General features: G+C 37.2%; 1 protein-coding gene across 5 annotated transcripts in view; it reads right to left on the bottom strand.

The window, feature by feature from the left end:
- Positions 1–15,445, bottom strand: part of DDX11 (DEAD/H-box helicase 11) — a 36,563-nt gene that overhangs the window by 19,462 nt on the left and 1,656 nt on the right. For all 5 annotated transcript variants that reach the window (XM_036759315.1, XM_036759318.1, XM_036759316.1 and 2 more), the window contains exons 2-6: positions 10,756–10,900; positions 9,914–10,159; positions 9,222–9,308; positions 8,508–8,662; positions 5,311–5,359 (exon numbers count right to left, since the gene is read on the bottom strand). In XM_036759315.1, the coding sequence (XP_036615210.1) occupies positions 5,311–5,359; positions 8,508–8,662; positions 9,222–9,308; positions 9,914–10,159; positions 10,756–10,900 (682 nt within the window). The remainder of the gene's footprint in view (positions 1–5,310; positions 5,360–8,507; positions 8,663–9,221; positions 9,309–9,913; positions 10,160–10,755; positions 10,901–15,445) is intronic.

The following is a 15,445-nucleotide window of genomic DNA, read 5'->3' as shown; positions in this document are numbered from 1 at the left end:
AAGTGGTGCAGTGGATAGAGCGCTGGGCCTGAAGTCAAGAAAACTCATCTTCCTGAGTTCAAATCTGGCCTCAGACACTTACAAGTTGTGGGATTCTGGGCAAGTCACTTAACCCTGTTGGCCTCAGTTTCCTCATCTGTAAAATGAACTGGAGAAGGAAATGGCAAACCGCTCCAATATCTTTTCCTAGAAAATGCCAAATTGGGTCATGAAGAGTCAGACATGACTGAAACAACTGAACAACAAAGGTCCTTCTAACACTAAATCTATGATCCTATCATTCTATACAAACCTTTGGCAAAAAGCCATTCTCTGCCATTTTTAATGAGAAGAATCCAAATTTCCCTAAATTCAACCTTCAGCTCCAGCAGAAATTTAAAATGAATTTTAAAAGGCAAAAGCATTAAACGCATCCTTTAAAGACATAACAGAAGTAGTAACTGATACTAGGAAGCATAAGCAAAAGATATAGACCTAAATAAATATTAACATGAATAGATCAAAGGAAAAAAATCATAGAAATAGTAACTATGTAAAAAAGAATAATAAGGATATTAGAAAACACAATCTCGGAGATTTTAGAAAGTCTCAGTAAAAGAAGTTAAACAAGTTCTCAGAAGAAATATTACATCTGGGAACATACATTATCAAATCAGAAAAGAAAGGATTAATGAACTAAATACTCAGTTTAAAAAACTGGAAAAAAATCAAAAAATGGACAAATCCAAAATTGGCCCAAGAGGAAATCTTAAAAACTGAAGTAAAAAGATAAAAACTGGAAACCAAAATGACTACAGCATTAATAAACCAAACTTAAAACTTATTTTTTAAAAAAAGACTAACAAAAAAAACCCCCACTGAACAATAAGCTTTTGGCTAACCTAATTAAAAGAAGATGAAAGAAGAAAATCAAATTAACAGCATTTTAAAATTAACAAAATATGAGAAGAAATAAAAATCATGTTCTGATAACCTATGATATATAACTATATGCCAGCAAAACTGAGAATTCAAAATATTTAACATACCCAAATTAGCAGAACACGAAATAAAAATCTCAAACAATCCAATTTCAGAAAAAGTTGGACAAGCATTTATTAACGGTTTACTACATGCTATGTAATAAAACTAAATTCCCGAAGGAACTAAGCTACTAAAGGAACTGCCAAAGGCAGGAAAAAGCCTGATCTAGATAAATTTACAAGTGAACTCTATGAAACTTTCAAAGAACAATTAAGATCCACATTCCATAATTAATTCTCAGAAATTGAGCAAGAAAACACTTTACAAAACTTCTTTTATGAGACAAATATAGTACCAACTCCTAAATCAGGAAAGGATAAAAAATATCAATTCAAAAATTTAAATAAAATCTTAGCAAAGAGACTATAGCAATATATCCAAAAAATATTCACTACGATCAATTTGTGATGCAAGGATATTTAACATTAAAAAAAATATAGCTAACCATGTTAAAAATACCCCAAGCCACATAACACTATCTAAATGAACAGATTTTGTACTATACCGATCAAATTACCAAAAGGACATTTCCTAGAGAGACAAAATAACAAAATTCATCTGGAAGAACAAAAGATTTAGAATCTCAAGGAAAATAATGAAAAAACAGACAAATTTATGAGAATAGTGATTTCAGCCCTCAAATTATATTATAAAGCAGTAATCACCAAAGCTGTTTGGTGCCACTTAGAGAAAAATAGATCAACGGACAAGATAAGGAAAAATCAGAAACAATTATAAGTAATTCAGTATTAATAGAGCCAAAACAAAAACTCTTGGCGAAGAACAGCCTGTATGACAAGAACATCTGAGAAAAATGAAAATCCGGAAAGCAGAAATTGGGTTTAGATTAGAGTAACACCTTACACAATGTACCACAAAAAGCTCAAAATGAGTATGTGACTTGATTGTGAAAGTTATGCCATAAAAAGAAATCTTAGGTGAGAACCAGCTATACATGAAAATGTTTATACTAGTATTTTTTGTAGTAACAAAAAACCAAAAACAAACTAGAGAGCCACTGACTACAGAATGGCTAAACTGTGATACATGAATGTGATTAAATATTACTGTACAGAATGAATGATGGGATTACAGACACACAGTATCTGTGATGACTAACTTTGATAGACTTGGCTCTTCTCAGCAATGCAAGGTTCAAAGGCAGCTCCAAAAGACTCATGATGGAAAGAACTGTCCATATCCAGAGAAAGAATTATGGAGTCTGAATGCAGATTGAGGAAAACTATTTGACATCTTTTTTTTTTCTTTTTTCTTCTTTTTTGGCTTTGTTTCTTCTTTCTCATGATTCATTCCATTGGTTATAGTTCTTCTTTACAACTTGACTGTTGTGTAAATAAGTTTAATGTGAAGGTATATGTAGAACCTATATCAGATTACATGCCATCTTGGGGGAGAAGGGGGAGGAGAAAATTAGAAACTCAAAAACTTGTGGAATTGAGTGTTGTAAACTAAAAAGAAAAAATAAATTAAAAAATAACAAAAAAAGAATTCCTTAAAAACAGAAAAAAAAATGAATGATGGATATTACAGGGAAAAAAAGGGGGACTTACAAATTCTGCAAAGTGAAATCAACAGAACAAGGAGAATAATACACACAGTGATTACAATAATGTAAACAGAAAGAACAATGATTAAAAATACGAAAAGTGAATGTCTTATGACCCCTAATCTTGTCCTTCATCCTCGCCACGACCTCCAATTCCCCTTTATCTTTCAAGCCTTTCCTAGGCCACCACCCTGCACTGGTTTCCTTCCCTTGATAAATCAACTTTACACTACCTTGCACACTCAAATCTCTTGACCCTGTCATTTATACCTCGCCAAATCACAACCTTGTCTTACTCTCACTGTGTCTCCTTTGTTCTTATGCATTAACAGAATGTGTCCCCCAAGGCTCTTTCTTGGATCTTTTACACTATCTCACTTGGTAACGTCAGCAGCTCCAATGGGTACAATTATCATCGCCCCAGATTCCCAGATTTTCTTTTTATCCAGCAGTAGTCTCTTTCCTGAGCTACAGTTACACATCACCAATTGCCTTTTGGACATCTCTAATTCAACATGACCAAAACAGAACTATTGTCTTTCCCTCGCCATATCCCATCTCTCTGTCATCCCAACTTTCCCATCAGTATTGAAAGTATCACTGTTCTCCCAGTCCTGAAGTTCGCACCCTCAGGATCATCCTTAACTCCTTACTCAAGGATATGGAATCAGCTGTCTTGCTATTATCTTCACAAAAACCTCTAATCTATGTCCCATTATCTCTACTCACATAGCTGCCATAATGACACAAGCTCTCATCACTTCATACCAGGACTACTACAACAGCCCTCTGGTTGGTCTCCTGGTCTTACTATCTTTCTCCACTTCTAAGCATGCCAGAATCAGACATCAAAGTGATTTTCCTAAAGCAGAGGTGTGATATTCCTCTTCAATAAATTCCAGTGGCTTCCTATTACCTCTAAGATCAAAAAATACAATCCTTTGTTTGTCACATAAGGTCCTTTATAACTTAGCCCAAAGTTCAATAAATTGAATTACATATAATATTAGGGGAGAAACTTCCTTTTCTAACAAAGACCAATAAAAAGCTGAAAAGTAGTCTGGAAGAAATTAGGTTTAAACCAACATATGCCATAGTAAGTTCAAAACAGATATGCCATCTGACTATTAAGGGTCATAAGAAAGTAAGAAGGAAATCTGACTATTAAGGGTCATAAGAAAGTAAGAAGGAAATCAGATCAGTTACCTTCCACAACTATTGCTAGGGGGGAGAATGCTAACCAAACAAAAGAAGCAATGATAAAAATAGGACAGATAATTTCAATTACATGAAATTGAAGCTCTTTTGCATGAACAAACTATGATAAGGGAACTATGATAAGAACTGTGATATGCAACAATAAGAAGGGAAATTATCTAGTGAGAAAAAATATTCGGATCCAACATCAAGACTAAGCAGTGGTTAGAGTGTCAGACTTGAAATCAGAAAGACCTGAGTTTGAATCTTACCTCAGACAGAGCAAGTCATTTCACCTCTCAGACTCATCATACTTGTCTGTAAAGTGAGGGTAAGAATCCTGTCTTCCTTATAGTGTTGTTGTGAAACATAGGTAAAGATATTTGCAACCTTAAAGTGCTAAGTAAATTATCTTCATCATCGTCATCTCCGCTAAGAGTCTGATATCCAAGATCCATCAATACAAAATAAGCATTTTGTATTAATGCATCCAAGGTGCATTAATACAAAAATAAAAACCCAAGAGACATTCCTTAAAGAGATAAGTAGTTCAAAGGATAGGAACAAAAAGTTCTGAAAAGAACTATAATTATTAACAGTCACATGAAAGACCACACCAAATCATTATTAATGAGGGAAATGCAAATCAAAACAACTCTGAGGTTTCACCTCACATCCAGAAAATTGGGGAAGATGACAAAATCAATGTTGGAGGCACTATGGAAATACAGGCAACCTAACGCACTGCTGGTGGAACTCTGAACTGGTCCAACCATGGAATTATGAAAGAAGTGACTAAAGTGACAATACCTTTTTATCCAGAGAGCCAACTGTTAGGTAGGCCATGAAGTACGAAACAGAAGGAATGTCCCCATATAAACAAAAAATATTTTTAGCAGCACTTTTTGCAGTAGTAAAGAACTAGAAAGAACGTAGATGTCCATTGACTGGGGAATAACTAAACAAACTGTGGTACATAAATGTAATGGGATATGCTAGGGAGTGAGAAATGACTAAACATTATTCCAGAGGACCAATGTAGAATGCTACTGAATTTCTGATAGAGACGTGTGAGGGACTCAAAATTCAGAACGATACATACATTTTTGGACAGAGCCAAAGTGAAAATCTGTTTTGCTTGACCATGCATATTTGTTATAAGGGTTTTGTTTTTCTTTTTACAATGGGTTGAGGGGAAGAGCAGGAAGGACTGGGAAAAAGAGAAAATAAATACTTGCCAAATGAAATAAAAATATACCTCCCTCCCTTTTTTGCAGGAATGGGGAGGACTAAATACAGAACCTTGTGTAGACTGTCTCAATTGATATGTTGATCCATTCTGTTTTAACAGATTGTTTTTCCTCTCATTTTTTTTAAAAGGCTTGGCTCTCTGAGTAGGGGATGGATATAATGGGAAATGAAAGTGACGTAAAAACAAAAGAAAGCAACAAAATCTTTCCAGCTGGGTGCTAGGAATCAATACTACTTACCAAAAAAATCCCCAAGATGTAACTGGGTCTCACCTTGGTTACATGTTCCTCTTCCAAGTCTTCATCATCCTCTTCATGAGCTCTGAATAACAGAGGGAAAAAAAATACACACAAAAATAGTGAAATGTTCTTTTCTCAAAAAAACCCAGGTTTACCCAGATGGACATTAGAAGGGCCTTAGGAGGGAAAACAGGTGCAGCTCTGCTTCAGAAGACAATCAAAGTCAGCTGGCTAAATATTACGTGAAAGGAGGTAAAAATACACTTTGTAACATAGAGGACCCATCAGGGAACAACTCTGTTCGGATTAAGAAGCACACCCAGGTAGACAAACTTCAATTTTTTTCACTACTTAGCTTGAACTCCACACCCGTGCACTAGGAAAAAATGAAAATGAGAAGACACTGTGACACTTTGGACAAAACTGTAGGGCACATTCAGGGTCCACATCCTAAACTGGAAGTTAGAAAATACTTGGGTTCAATTCTTTGAACCTTGAGAATAAACAACATGCCTACTCACCTCTTTGGTTTTTGCAATCAGTGAGGAAATAAAAACCCTCTCAATGTTTACTCAGAGCAAACAGTGTATTCTTGGTCATTAAAGAAAATTCTCTGACACAAGTAGTAGCTGTACTGTACAGCATCAACATTGGACTTGGGGGTCATAAACCCTGACTCTGATTACTAATCCTGTGACTATGGGCAGGCTGCTTAATTTATCTTAGTCTCAGTTTATTTATCTCTAAAATGAGAATAATACTTCACTACTAATGTCATTGAGCTGTTGAAAGGAAAGTACTCCGTATAAACTATTGTGGAAAATATTATACTATTTTATATCATTTCTAGTTTCAACCAGACCCAGAGCCTGAATTAATGAGTAACTGGATGAAGATCCAGGACCTGGGCTTCTTTGTTCTCTCTAAAAGTTTGCTCAGGAAACACCCTTACCACTGTCAACAAGGCCAGATACCTGTTAGCCATTAAGGGATGAGACCCTAAACCCAAGAGAGACTACCTCGCTTAATATTAACTGACCTTCGTCAACATTCTTTCCATTAAGGAAAATCCTCTTCTTGTATCATGGTTAAACATACATGGGGGTCATAAAAAATGAGGTAATACAGGCTTGCTAGGTCTGCTAAAATAACATATATAAGTTTTCTCATTCCTTTGTTCAGACAGGCAGAGCCTATGCTCTGACTCCTTGTACGTACAAGTAAGCTAGCTCCGCTATGCTTTAAGGAAAAATAATAAACAACATGGATTTTTCTATCACCTAGCTCTGTTGTTTCCTTCAACCAAATTTTCAGGTTTAACACTATAAAACGCTAGATGAGCTATTAAGTAAAATTTCTTTTATAATCACTTTAGATAGGAGTTAAACAAAGAACAGAATTAAAGAAATCAGCTTTATTAACCTCAGAGCAATGATAAAATTGTTCAGGGCTAGTGAAAGAGTAGCCATTTGTAAAACTGATGTCAGACAATAATGAACTGTTATTCTGGCTTTACCCAATAGCCTGGGATTCAAACCACACGGCAGACTCTATGAGCATTTATGAAGCTGCACCCATGGTGCGAAACTAGTCCCTGCTCTCCAAGATCTCACATGGCAGCCGTGTGAAGGACAGAATGGAGTGAGGAGACTGGAGGCAGGGAGCCCACTGTGAGGTTACTGCAGTAGTATAAGCTGGGGGTGATGAAGGCCTGAACATGGCTGGTGGCTGTGTGAATAAAAAGGAGGGGATGCACAGGAGAGATGTTTTCAAGACACTACAAAATGTGGCAGCTGATTCGATATGGAAGGAGGGGAGATGACAGGAATCCCACTGACAGTGACAGTGAATTGTTTGGGGCATATTAAGTTTCAGATGTCTACAGTACATCAAGTTCAACATGTTCAACAGGTAGTTAGCAATGCAGGGCAAGAGCTCAGTAAAGAGACCACAGGTGGACAGACAGACCTGGGAATCACCTACAGAGAGATGGTAACCGAGCCAGTGGAAGCTGATGACATCACCAAGTGAGAAAGTACAGAGACAATAAAGAAAAGGCATATCGTATTACAAAAGGTCAAGGACAAACCCGACCTATGTAACTTAATATAATCCTACAGAGAAAATACAGATCTTTAAGAGATGAGAGGTCTTTCAAGCAATCCTGATAAGACCGGAACTAAGCAAACAATGAAGTGCATACAAAGAAGCCAAGAGAAACATAGAAAAGTAAATATGTGACTAACTAGGAGAGACTAAATGTTGATGAACCGCCTATATCCTAATGTGGGTCATTTGAAATAAGGGACGGTCTTGCTTTTTCATGCATACCCCCAGCACTCAGTGCAATGCTTTGCATATGGTAAGCAATTAATAGTGTTTTTTTCATTCATAATTGGGGGAGAAGAGACAAATGACCCTTTCATAACTCCATTGTTCTCAAGGGTCGGAGAGGGAGTTAAAGACTCCCACAGGGTCTAAAGGGTTTTTATTCCCTTGGTTTTGTTGGTTTTAAGAGAAGAAAAAAATGGGAAAGAGGGGAGGGGAAATAATACACTAGGGGAGAAAGGAAGAAGAAGGGGTAGAATCTACTATCTCATAGAATGGGAGTTAACAAAAAAAAAGACTACACAAGACTATACAAACAAGGAGGAAAGGGGAGAGGCAGGAGTCATATGAAACTGACTTTAATTTGATTTGGACAAAGGAGGGTTGACCATACAGAGTTTAGTGTAGAAAAACAGAAAATACAGAAAATTCAACAGGGAAACATGAAGGGACAACTAGGGGGGAGGGCGCATAAGGGGGATGGTTGAGCTAGAGATAGACCCAATGCAAATTTCTACTTCAGAGGATCTACCATAAAAGAAAAACAAAAAACTGTATAAGATTAGTGACTGGGTCTGAGTGAAGAGAGAAGAGACAAAGGCATGGAAACAGACAGCTTCAACTATAGATTAGTAGTTTTAATTACATTCCTTCTCCTTCACCACTTTCCTTCTTCTTTGTAAAGTATGGGGCAGGAATAAGAGAATACAAGAGAATAAACTGGAAGGAAATATTTTTTTTTCTTTGAGACAGCATTGGTAGCCACTTGTCCCAATATCCATAAGAGCTGAAGAAGGAGCAAAAGACAAAGGTCAGATGAGAGTTAAAAGAGCTGGGGCCCTGTGAGTGCCTAGTTCCCTATGAGTAACAGGTAGACTCAAGGTGAGGGAACAGTATCTTACCCACTGACTGTTTTTTTCTCCTCATCACTCTCATATTCAGCAAGAACCAGCTCTTCTTCCCTGCCAAGTTCCTCCTCTGGCTGTCCACTCCCTGCTGCTGCTAGCATCTCCTTGCTGAGGCGTAACAGGCGTTCCATCTCTTCTTCTTCTTGTCTCTGCATCATAAGTATTAGAGGAAAGAACCTTCAGCAATAAGATAGAAGGTCATTCTCCCACTAACTTGATCAGTCCTGGCATTTGGGGTTTGGTTTCATCTTTTGGCCCTGGTTTGTTTTTTTAGCTCTTTAAATTCTATTCTGCCTCTGGTATGGCTGGGCACCAGTCAAAACAATCTATGTGTCCTGTGAAACAAGCCATATTGTCCCACTGGGATGACTCTATATGGTCTCTACTGGGAATACATCAACACACCTATGTGACGTAGAGAGGGAAAAACAACCTTCTAGCAGGGACAAAGGGATTCTACTGTTTTGAGGGCAAGTTTTAGCCACTGGTTGTCAAAAGCTGATAGATTTCTACTGAATGACCACAAAGAGTTAACATGTAAGACTTGTCTGGAGAAGGCAGTCTCTGATCAATACTTCATTCTAAACTGTCCAGCAATTCAGACAATGGGAAAGCCGCTGAAGTCATGGCCACTCCCACTTAACAAAATGTACAGTTCCCACAAGGTCAAAAACCTAGAGTTAAGCCATTTCAAGACATTAAACTCACCATTCTTTTGGCTGTATATTTTAAATGTGCACTGTGGCGTATCTGTTGGAGACGCTCCTCTCGCCTCTTCCTCTTGATTTGTTCATCCTAAAGGATAAGAGAAGTCTAATAGAAGCTCCCACAGAGTCTTACATTTGCCCTTTCTCTGTGAACTTGTCATTGTCATCTTCCTAAGAGGCCCTCTCTCCTTCTACATCCCTTCTGATATACACTTGGAATTGCTAGTGCTATAGCTCCTTCCTGGACCTCTCAAAGTTCCAGCTCTGCTACCCATGACAAGAAGCACCAGCATTTTCTCTCCCCAACCATGTCCTCTTAATTAATTTACTCCTTAATTAAGGCTATGGCCAATGAGTCATGCTGCCAAGGAAAATGAATAGGTCATTTCCCAGATATGGCACTGTTAAAATCTTGCCTGGAAAAAGACCATGTGCTACTACTTAATGACAATCACCCTACAAATCACAGCAATGGAGAATTATAGTTAATTAATGGCAGAGGATGGGAGAGCTAAGAAGTATTATGAATTCAAAGAAGGATCAACTGGAACCTAGGTCTTGGAGCCAACAGACAAAACTGACTTGGAGTCAAAAGATAAAGACTAAGATGAAATCCTTTTCATCCTAGAATAATTCGGTGCTAATGATACCTTCCTTTATATTCACCTTTCTTACTATCCCCAAATTTTTTACCCTCAATCTGTCTATCATATCCTTTTCTTCTTTCTTTTGCACAAACTGGGCAATCCAATCAGGCTCCCCAGTAGACTCTGAGGTATCTAGAGCCCCCTGGCTAGTAGACGTGTGAGGTAGAGGTCCTTCCAAGTGATCTGGTGGGGCAATTCCTGCATCAAGAAGACGGGCTTCTTCTTGCTGCTTCTTCTGCTCAAAGTCACGGAGCCAAGAAAGGGCCCCACAAATGAGACTTAAGGATTTGCCCTAATGAGAGAAAAATTAAATTTTAAGAAGAGATTGCAAAACCCCCTTCCGGCCTTTCTCCCCTTTAATGAACGCTTGAAAGTTCCAGTTGAAAGTTTTGTTTGTTTTTAAATCTACCTGGTCACAAAACATTTTTAATATCCTACAAAGCCCAATCTTTCTTATATGCATCCCAGCATCATAACAATACTGAAAAAAGCATGAGAAGTCTAGACAAAGATTCTCAGTGCTGTGATTCATGAATTTGAATTTCATCCAAGTTCATGCTTGCCCAAAGACTAAATTTTTTACCTGATGGGTCTATGCCCATGTTCACAGCTGTAAGAGTGAAAAAAGAAACAGAGGCAAACAACTTTGCCAAAGCTCAGACTATGAAAACCATTAGAAAGTACAGTTACCAAAAGTACAGGGTGGTATTCTGTCACAGAAAACAGACACACTAATTGACATTTCATGTTACACCACTTTGGTTTTTATTTTTATTTTGGTAATCAAAATGAAAGAGCAAATAGAAGAATCAAGCAATTCTGCCTCCAAGCTTCATTAGCCATATTCCCTCCCAGGTTCCTTCTTAGTCCTTTTAAGTTCATACTTACAGTGCCAGTTGGACTCTCAAATATTCCAATCTTTCCAGCCTCCAAAACACGATACAGCTCTGCCATAAAGTCCTTCTGGATAGAGTAAGGAGTGTAGGGGAAAGGGAAATGTATGCTTCCTTCCTGGATTTGATTTGCCATATTCCTTAAAGAGATAAGTCATTACTTGGAGTTAACTCCCCAAGAAACAAGAAAAAGGCAATGGTCTATAGGGCAGCCCCCTAAGCAGCCTACCTAACTGTACTTACAACATAAAATTTTTGAAGACTCAGGCAATGCTTGGTAAAACTCTCATGATGGCAAAACTCTGAACTAGGGTGATGACTGAGTAAGTGGAGACAAACAGGCAGATGGAAGAAGTCTTGTGGAAGAAGCTGCTGGCATTCTATATACATCTACTGATACCCACTGTGATGACATGCAGCCAAGGGCAGACCCTAAAGAGAAGGCTCCTTGATTTCAATGCTATCTGAGTAACACCTACCTTGAAGGGTTATCAGAAGAAGCATTTTAGATAACACAAAGGGCTTCTGGGTCACATGAGCAACAAGATGGTGAACTAGACATTTTTCCTATCTTTGTTACATCTTTGAGCCAAGCTAGTATTGACAGACTCCAGTTTTAAAGATTTTATTTTTGACTTACGAAGTAATATATGAGGATATAGGAATCTGGAGGCTTACAGTAGCCAATGCTGTTCTAGGTTTTGAGTGAACTATCATAGATCACACTGTCTGAAACTCCAGAATATGATGATTAACTTCTGTTAGATTTTTTACACTAGGATGTGTTTAAATTAGAAAAGAAAGATGTTGAATGAAAGTTTTTGGAAAATCCTTGTAGGTACTTAGTAAGTATTGAGAATAAATACTTTTATTTATTGTTAATTAATTGACATTGAAACAACAAGAAAAAGAACTGTATCCTCTCCTAAACTGTGATTGGTGAAATGTGCTGTGTGAGGTGAGATCTCTAGGGACTGTAATTTGATTTGCTCTGAATGAAGTAAGGTATAACTATTTAACTGTCAATCCAGTATTCTACCATTCAGGGGAAATGCCATGAGTCACACAAAGGGAGTGTTATCTGAGAAATATTACTGGTGGATGTAAATGACTGAGAAGGTTAAGAAAGCCTTAAAAGTAACGGCAGGATCCCTCATGACTCAGTTTCCACACTATGCTATTTCTTTTCTGAACAGGAAAATTTCCCATCTGGTTAATCCTGAGCCTGTGAATAATGTGGCACTCTGTTGTATGACGGTTCTTCTAAAAGGTTATTATGACTTTTACCTGAAATTAGGGCTAAGTGAGTTTTCCCCTGTTATACCGATGATAAATCAGGCTGTGCTTTTAGGCTTGGGTCTGAAGAAACAATCTTAATATTGCTACAACTTATGTCTCTCCTTCCTTTCATAGCAAATCTTGACAACTATTGACACTGAATTGTAAAGAATTTTTTTAAAATAATGAATCTTGTTACAATACTCAAACATCTCTGATCTCAAACATTATAATGGGATGCAAATATAAAGGTCATTACTGTTTCTATTTTTACTCTGAATTTGTGGCCCCTAGGAGAATCAGTTCTTAGGTCTGCCATCCCCTTACTAATAGTTTTTCTTATATGTGTATGTGTATATATACACATGTATATGTATATATATGTGTGTGTGTGTGTATATATGTATAGATACACATATATATAGTCATGTGAAATTTAGGTCCTTAAAGTATCTCATTCTTCCTGAATGATCTGAAGATAATATATATCCTCAAAGGGGGAGGGAGAAATATGATAAAAGATGTAATGAGATAAAGATGTAAAAATTTTAATTTTGTTAATAAAGTAGTAAACTTTACTTTGAGGAAGCAACAAGATTAATGTTTCCCCTTGAGAACTAGAATATATGCAATTGGCTTCCAAGTGTTGTTTGTTTTTTAAGTAAAGATGACAGTTCTAAATTATGTATTTTCAATTTTGTCCTGGAGGTAACAGGGAATTTAGGAGACCAGAATTTCTTTCAGGTACATTTATATATTCCCAAATACCTAGCCATACAAATGCCTAAATACAGATTTAGGATATGTTTTAGTAACTGTTTTTAACTGTGTTTAAATAATTTAAACTGTGTTTAAATAATTGTTTATAAAGTCTCAAGTTAGATTGAAGCTTGCACATACAGAATTGTTTTAATTAACTGTCAACAAACTTTTAAATCATGACTTTTTGGAAAATGAAAAGATAAAGAGGAAATAAAAGCTACCCATTTCCTTGGCAAAACAAGCTATTGTACCTGGAGGTATATATAATATATGTATACACTGGGAAAAGAGAAGAGAAATACTTATGGAAAGAAATACTTCTGGTCCAGGACAACTAGAAATAGAGCTCCTTGTCAAACCCCATAATATTAGTTGATGAAAATTTTAAAGTATTAACTCGACACTCCAGAAAAACAAAGGATGGCTCAGGGAAATACTATCATTCTCTATAAACCATGTATTTTTATGATTTTACAAACAAAAACTAAAAACCTAGTAACTTACCTGACTAAGGAGATACATGGACAGTAAATACAGAATTCAGTATTCTCTATTACTCAGGAGAAACTGCTACTTGCCTTAAGCAAGTGACTAACAATTACTTGCCCACCTTCCCTTATGTGACAACATAAAAAAAAAAATCACTGGATACAGGTTCATTAAAAACAATAGGTCTTCATACTCATACAATCCTAAAGCAATTGGCTTTAGAAAAAAGTATCTAATTTGTTGAAGTTCATACATAAAATGAACAGGAAGAGGAGGAGGAACAACCTGGAACTACCATATTAAATGTAACATATGCTTTTATTAAAAGCTGCACATAATAGAATGCATCCTGGGCCATCTCCCGTCCTCCTGGTGAATAACAGGCCACTACACCCAGATGGCTCTAGAGGAGAAAGTGAGGCTGGTAACCTTGCACAGCCCTCCCTCACTCAAATCAAAGTCAAGTGCAAGCCATATCATCTTTTGCCTGATGTCACGGTCCTCTCCGAGAATGGACAAACACAACAACATAAGAGAAATTTACCAAGTCATATGCAATTTTTTTTTGTTCTTTGTATGAGGAAGTATCCATATTTGTTGATATTTATCAAGTTCAGAATAAAAATATTTTTAAGAAAAAAATTTTAAAAGGCAGCTTAGGAGCAGTTAGAGCTCAGTGGATAGAGCACCAGCCCCTGGAGTCAGGAGGCCCTGAGTTCAAATCCAGCCTCAGACACTAGCTATGTGAACCTGGCCAAGACAGTTAAGCCCGACCGCCTACAAAAACAAAACCCAGCTTAAACTCCACCTTCTTCAGGCAACCTTTCCTGGTCCCCTTTGCTTCTCTCTTTTATGATAGCCTTGTACATATTCACTCTGCATGTATCCTGTATAAACCTATTTGTATGTACGTAATTTCCCCTCTTAGAATTGTAAGGTCTTGGATGGCAAGAACCATCTTCAACTTTTCTTTGTATCCTGTGTTTAGCAGAGCCTGTCACACATAAGATGTGCTTTAAAAAATGCTTGTGGATTGCAGAAATCATTACCCAGCCAAAGCAGAAATGCGCAGTAAAGAAGAGACAGGAAGGCAGTATATACTAGGCAGTCCCTGGCCTTAGGACCCCAGAAATAGCATGTCCCCACGGACCATCAACCCTGCTTCCAGCTACAGTCCAGGGGAGCAACCTATATATCCCCTTCAGTAACTACCTCTGCAGGTGCTGCAGTAGCCACCTCAGTAATCACAACTAAATATAAGATCCAGAAAATAAAATGTTCAACTTTAGAAACACACATGGTTTTATCAATGAGACATGACATGAAAGAAAATGCATCACTATCTGTCTTGCTCATATACCTAAGATCCACTGAGCCTTTCCATCTTTACAGTGCCCTGGCACATACTACATTCAATACATATTTGTTGACTGACTGCCCGACAGCTGAACTCTCCTTTTCATGCTGTTTCTCCCACTAGAATGTGAGCTCCTTGACAGCCAGGGCTGCCTTGACTTTCTAGCTGTATCCCCAGCACTTAGCACAACATGGAACCAACTGTAAACACAAGAAACAATTTTTCATTAATTAATACCACTACTATGCATATACCCCAAGAGACGGAAGGGACCATATGCACAAAAATATTTGTTGCAACATTTTCCTGTTATGATAAAAAATTGGAAACAAATTAAGTGCCCATTAACAGCCCATGAAAAGGCTGTACTACATAAACATGGCAGAATATTATTTTAGCATAAGACATGACGAATTCAGAGAAACCCCGGTAGACCTGTATGTATTGATGCCGAGCGAAATACTCAGAACCAGAACGACTTGTAAGATGAGCACGATAACATAAACGAAAACAACTGTAAATGCTTGTAATGTAAAAAATCAAAACATACCAATAAAACTTTTTTTAAAAAAAGAAATAGAATAGTTTAATAGAGAGGATTTAAGCCAAATAAAGGATAACAGAGAGGGATGGAAGAAAAAAAAGGAGAGAGAGAAATTCCAGAATCATCTCATTTACTTTTTTGACAGGGTGGTAGATCGGAGGAATGTTGTGAAGCTAGAATGCTTAGGATTTAGCAAAGCACCTGACTCTCTCATGTCAAGCTTGCGATTAGGATGCAGATTTTTGGACTAAACAG

Source organism: Trichosurus vulpecula, chromosome 5 (genome assembly GCF_011100635.1).
Source record: "Trichosurus vulpecula isolate mTriVul1 chromosome 5, mTriVul1.pri, whole genome shotgun sequence".
In the NCBI taxonomy this organism is placed as follows: Eukaryota; Metazoa; Chordata; class Mammalia; order Diprotodontia; family Phalangeridae; genus Trichosurus; species Trichosurus vulpecula.
Note: the sequence above shows the minus strand (reverse complement) of the source record. Positions and strands in the feature narration are given on the sequence as shown.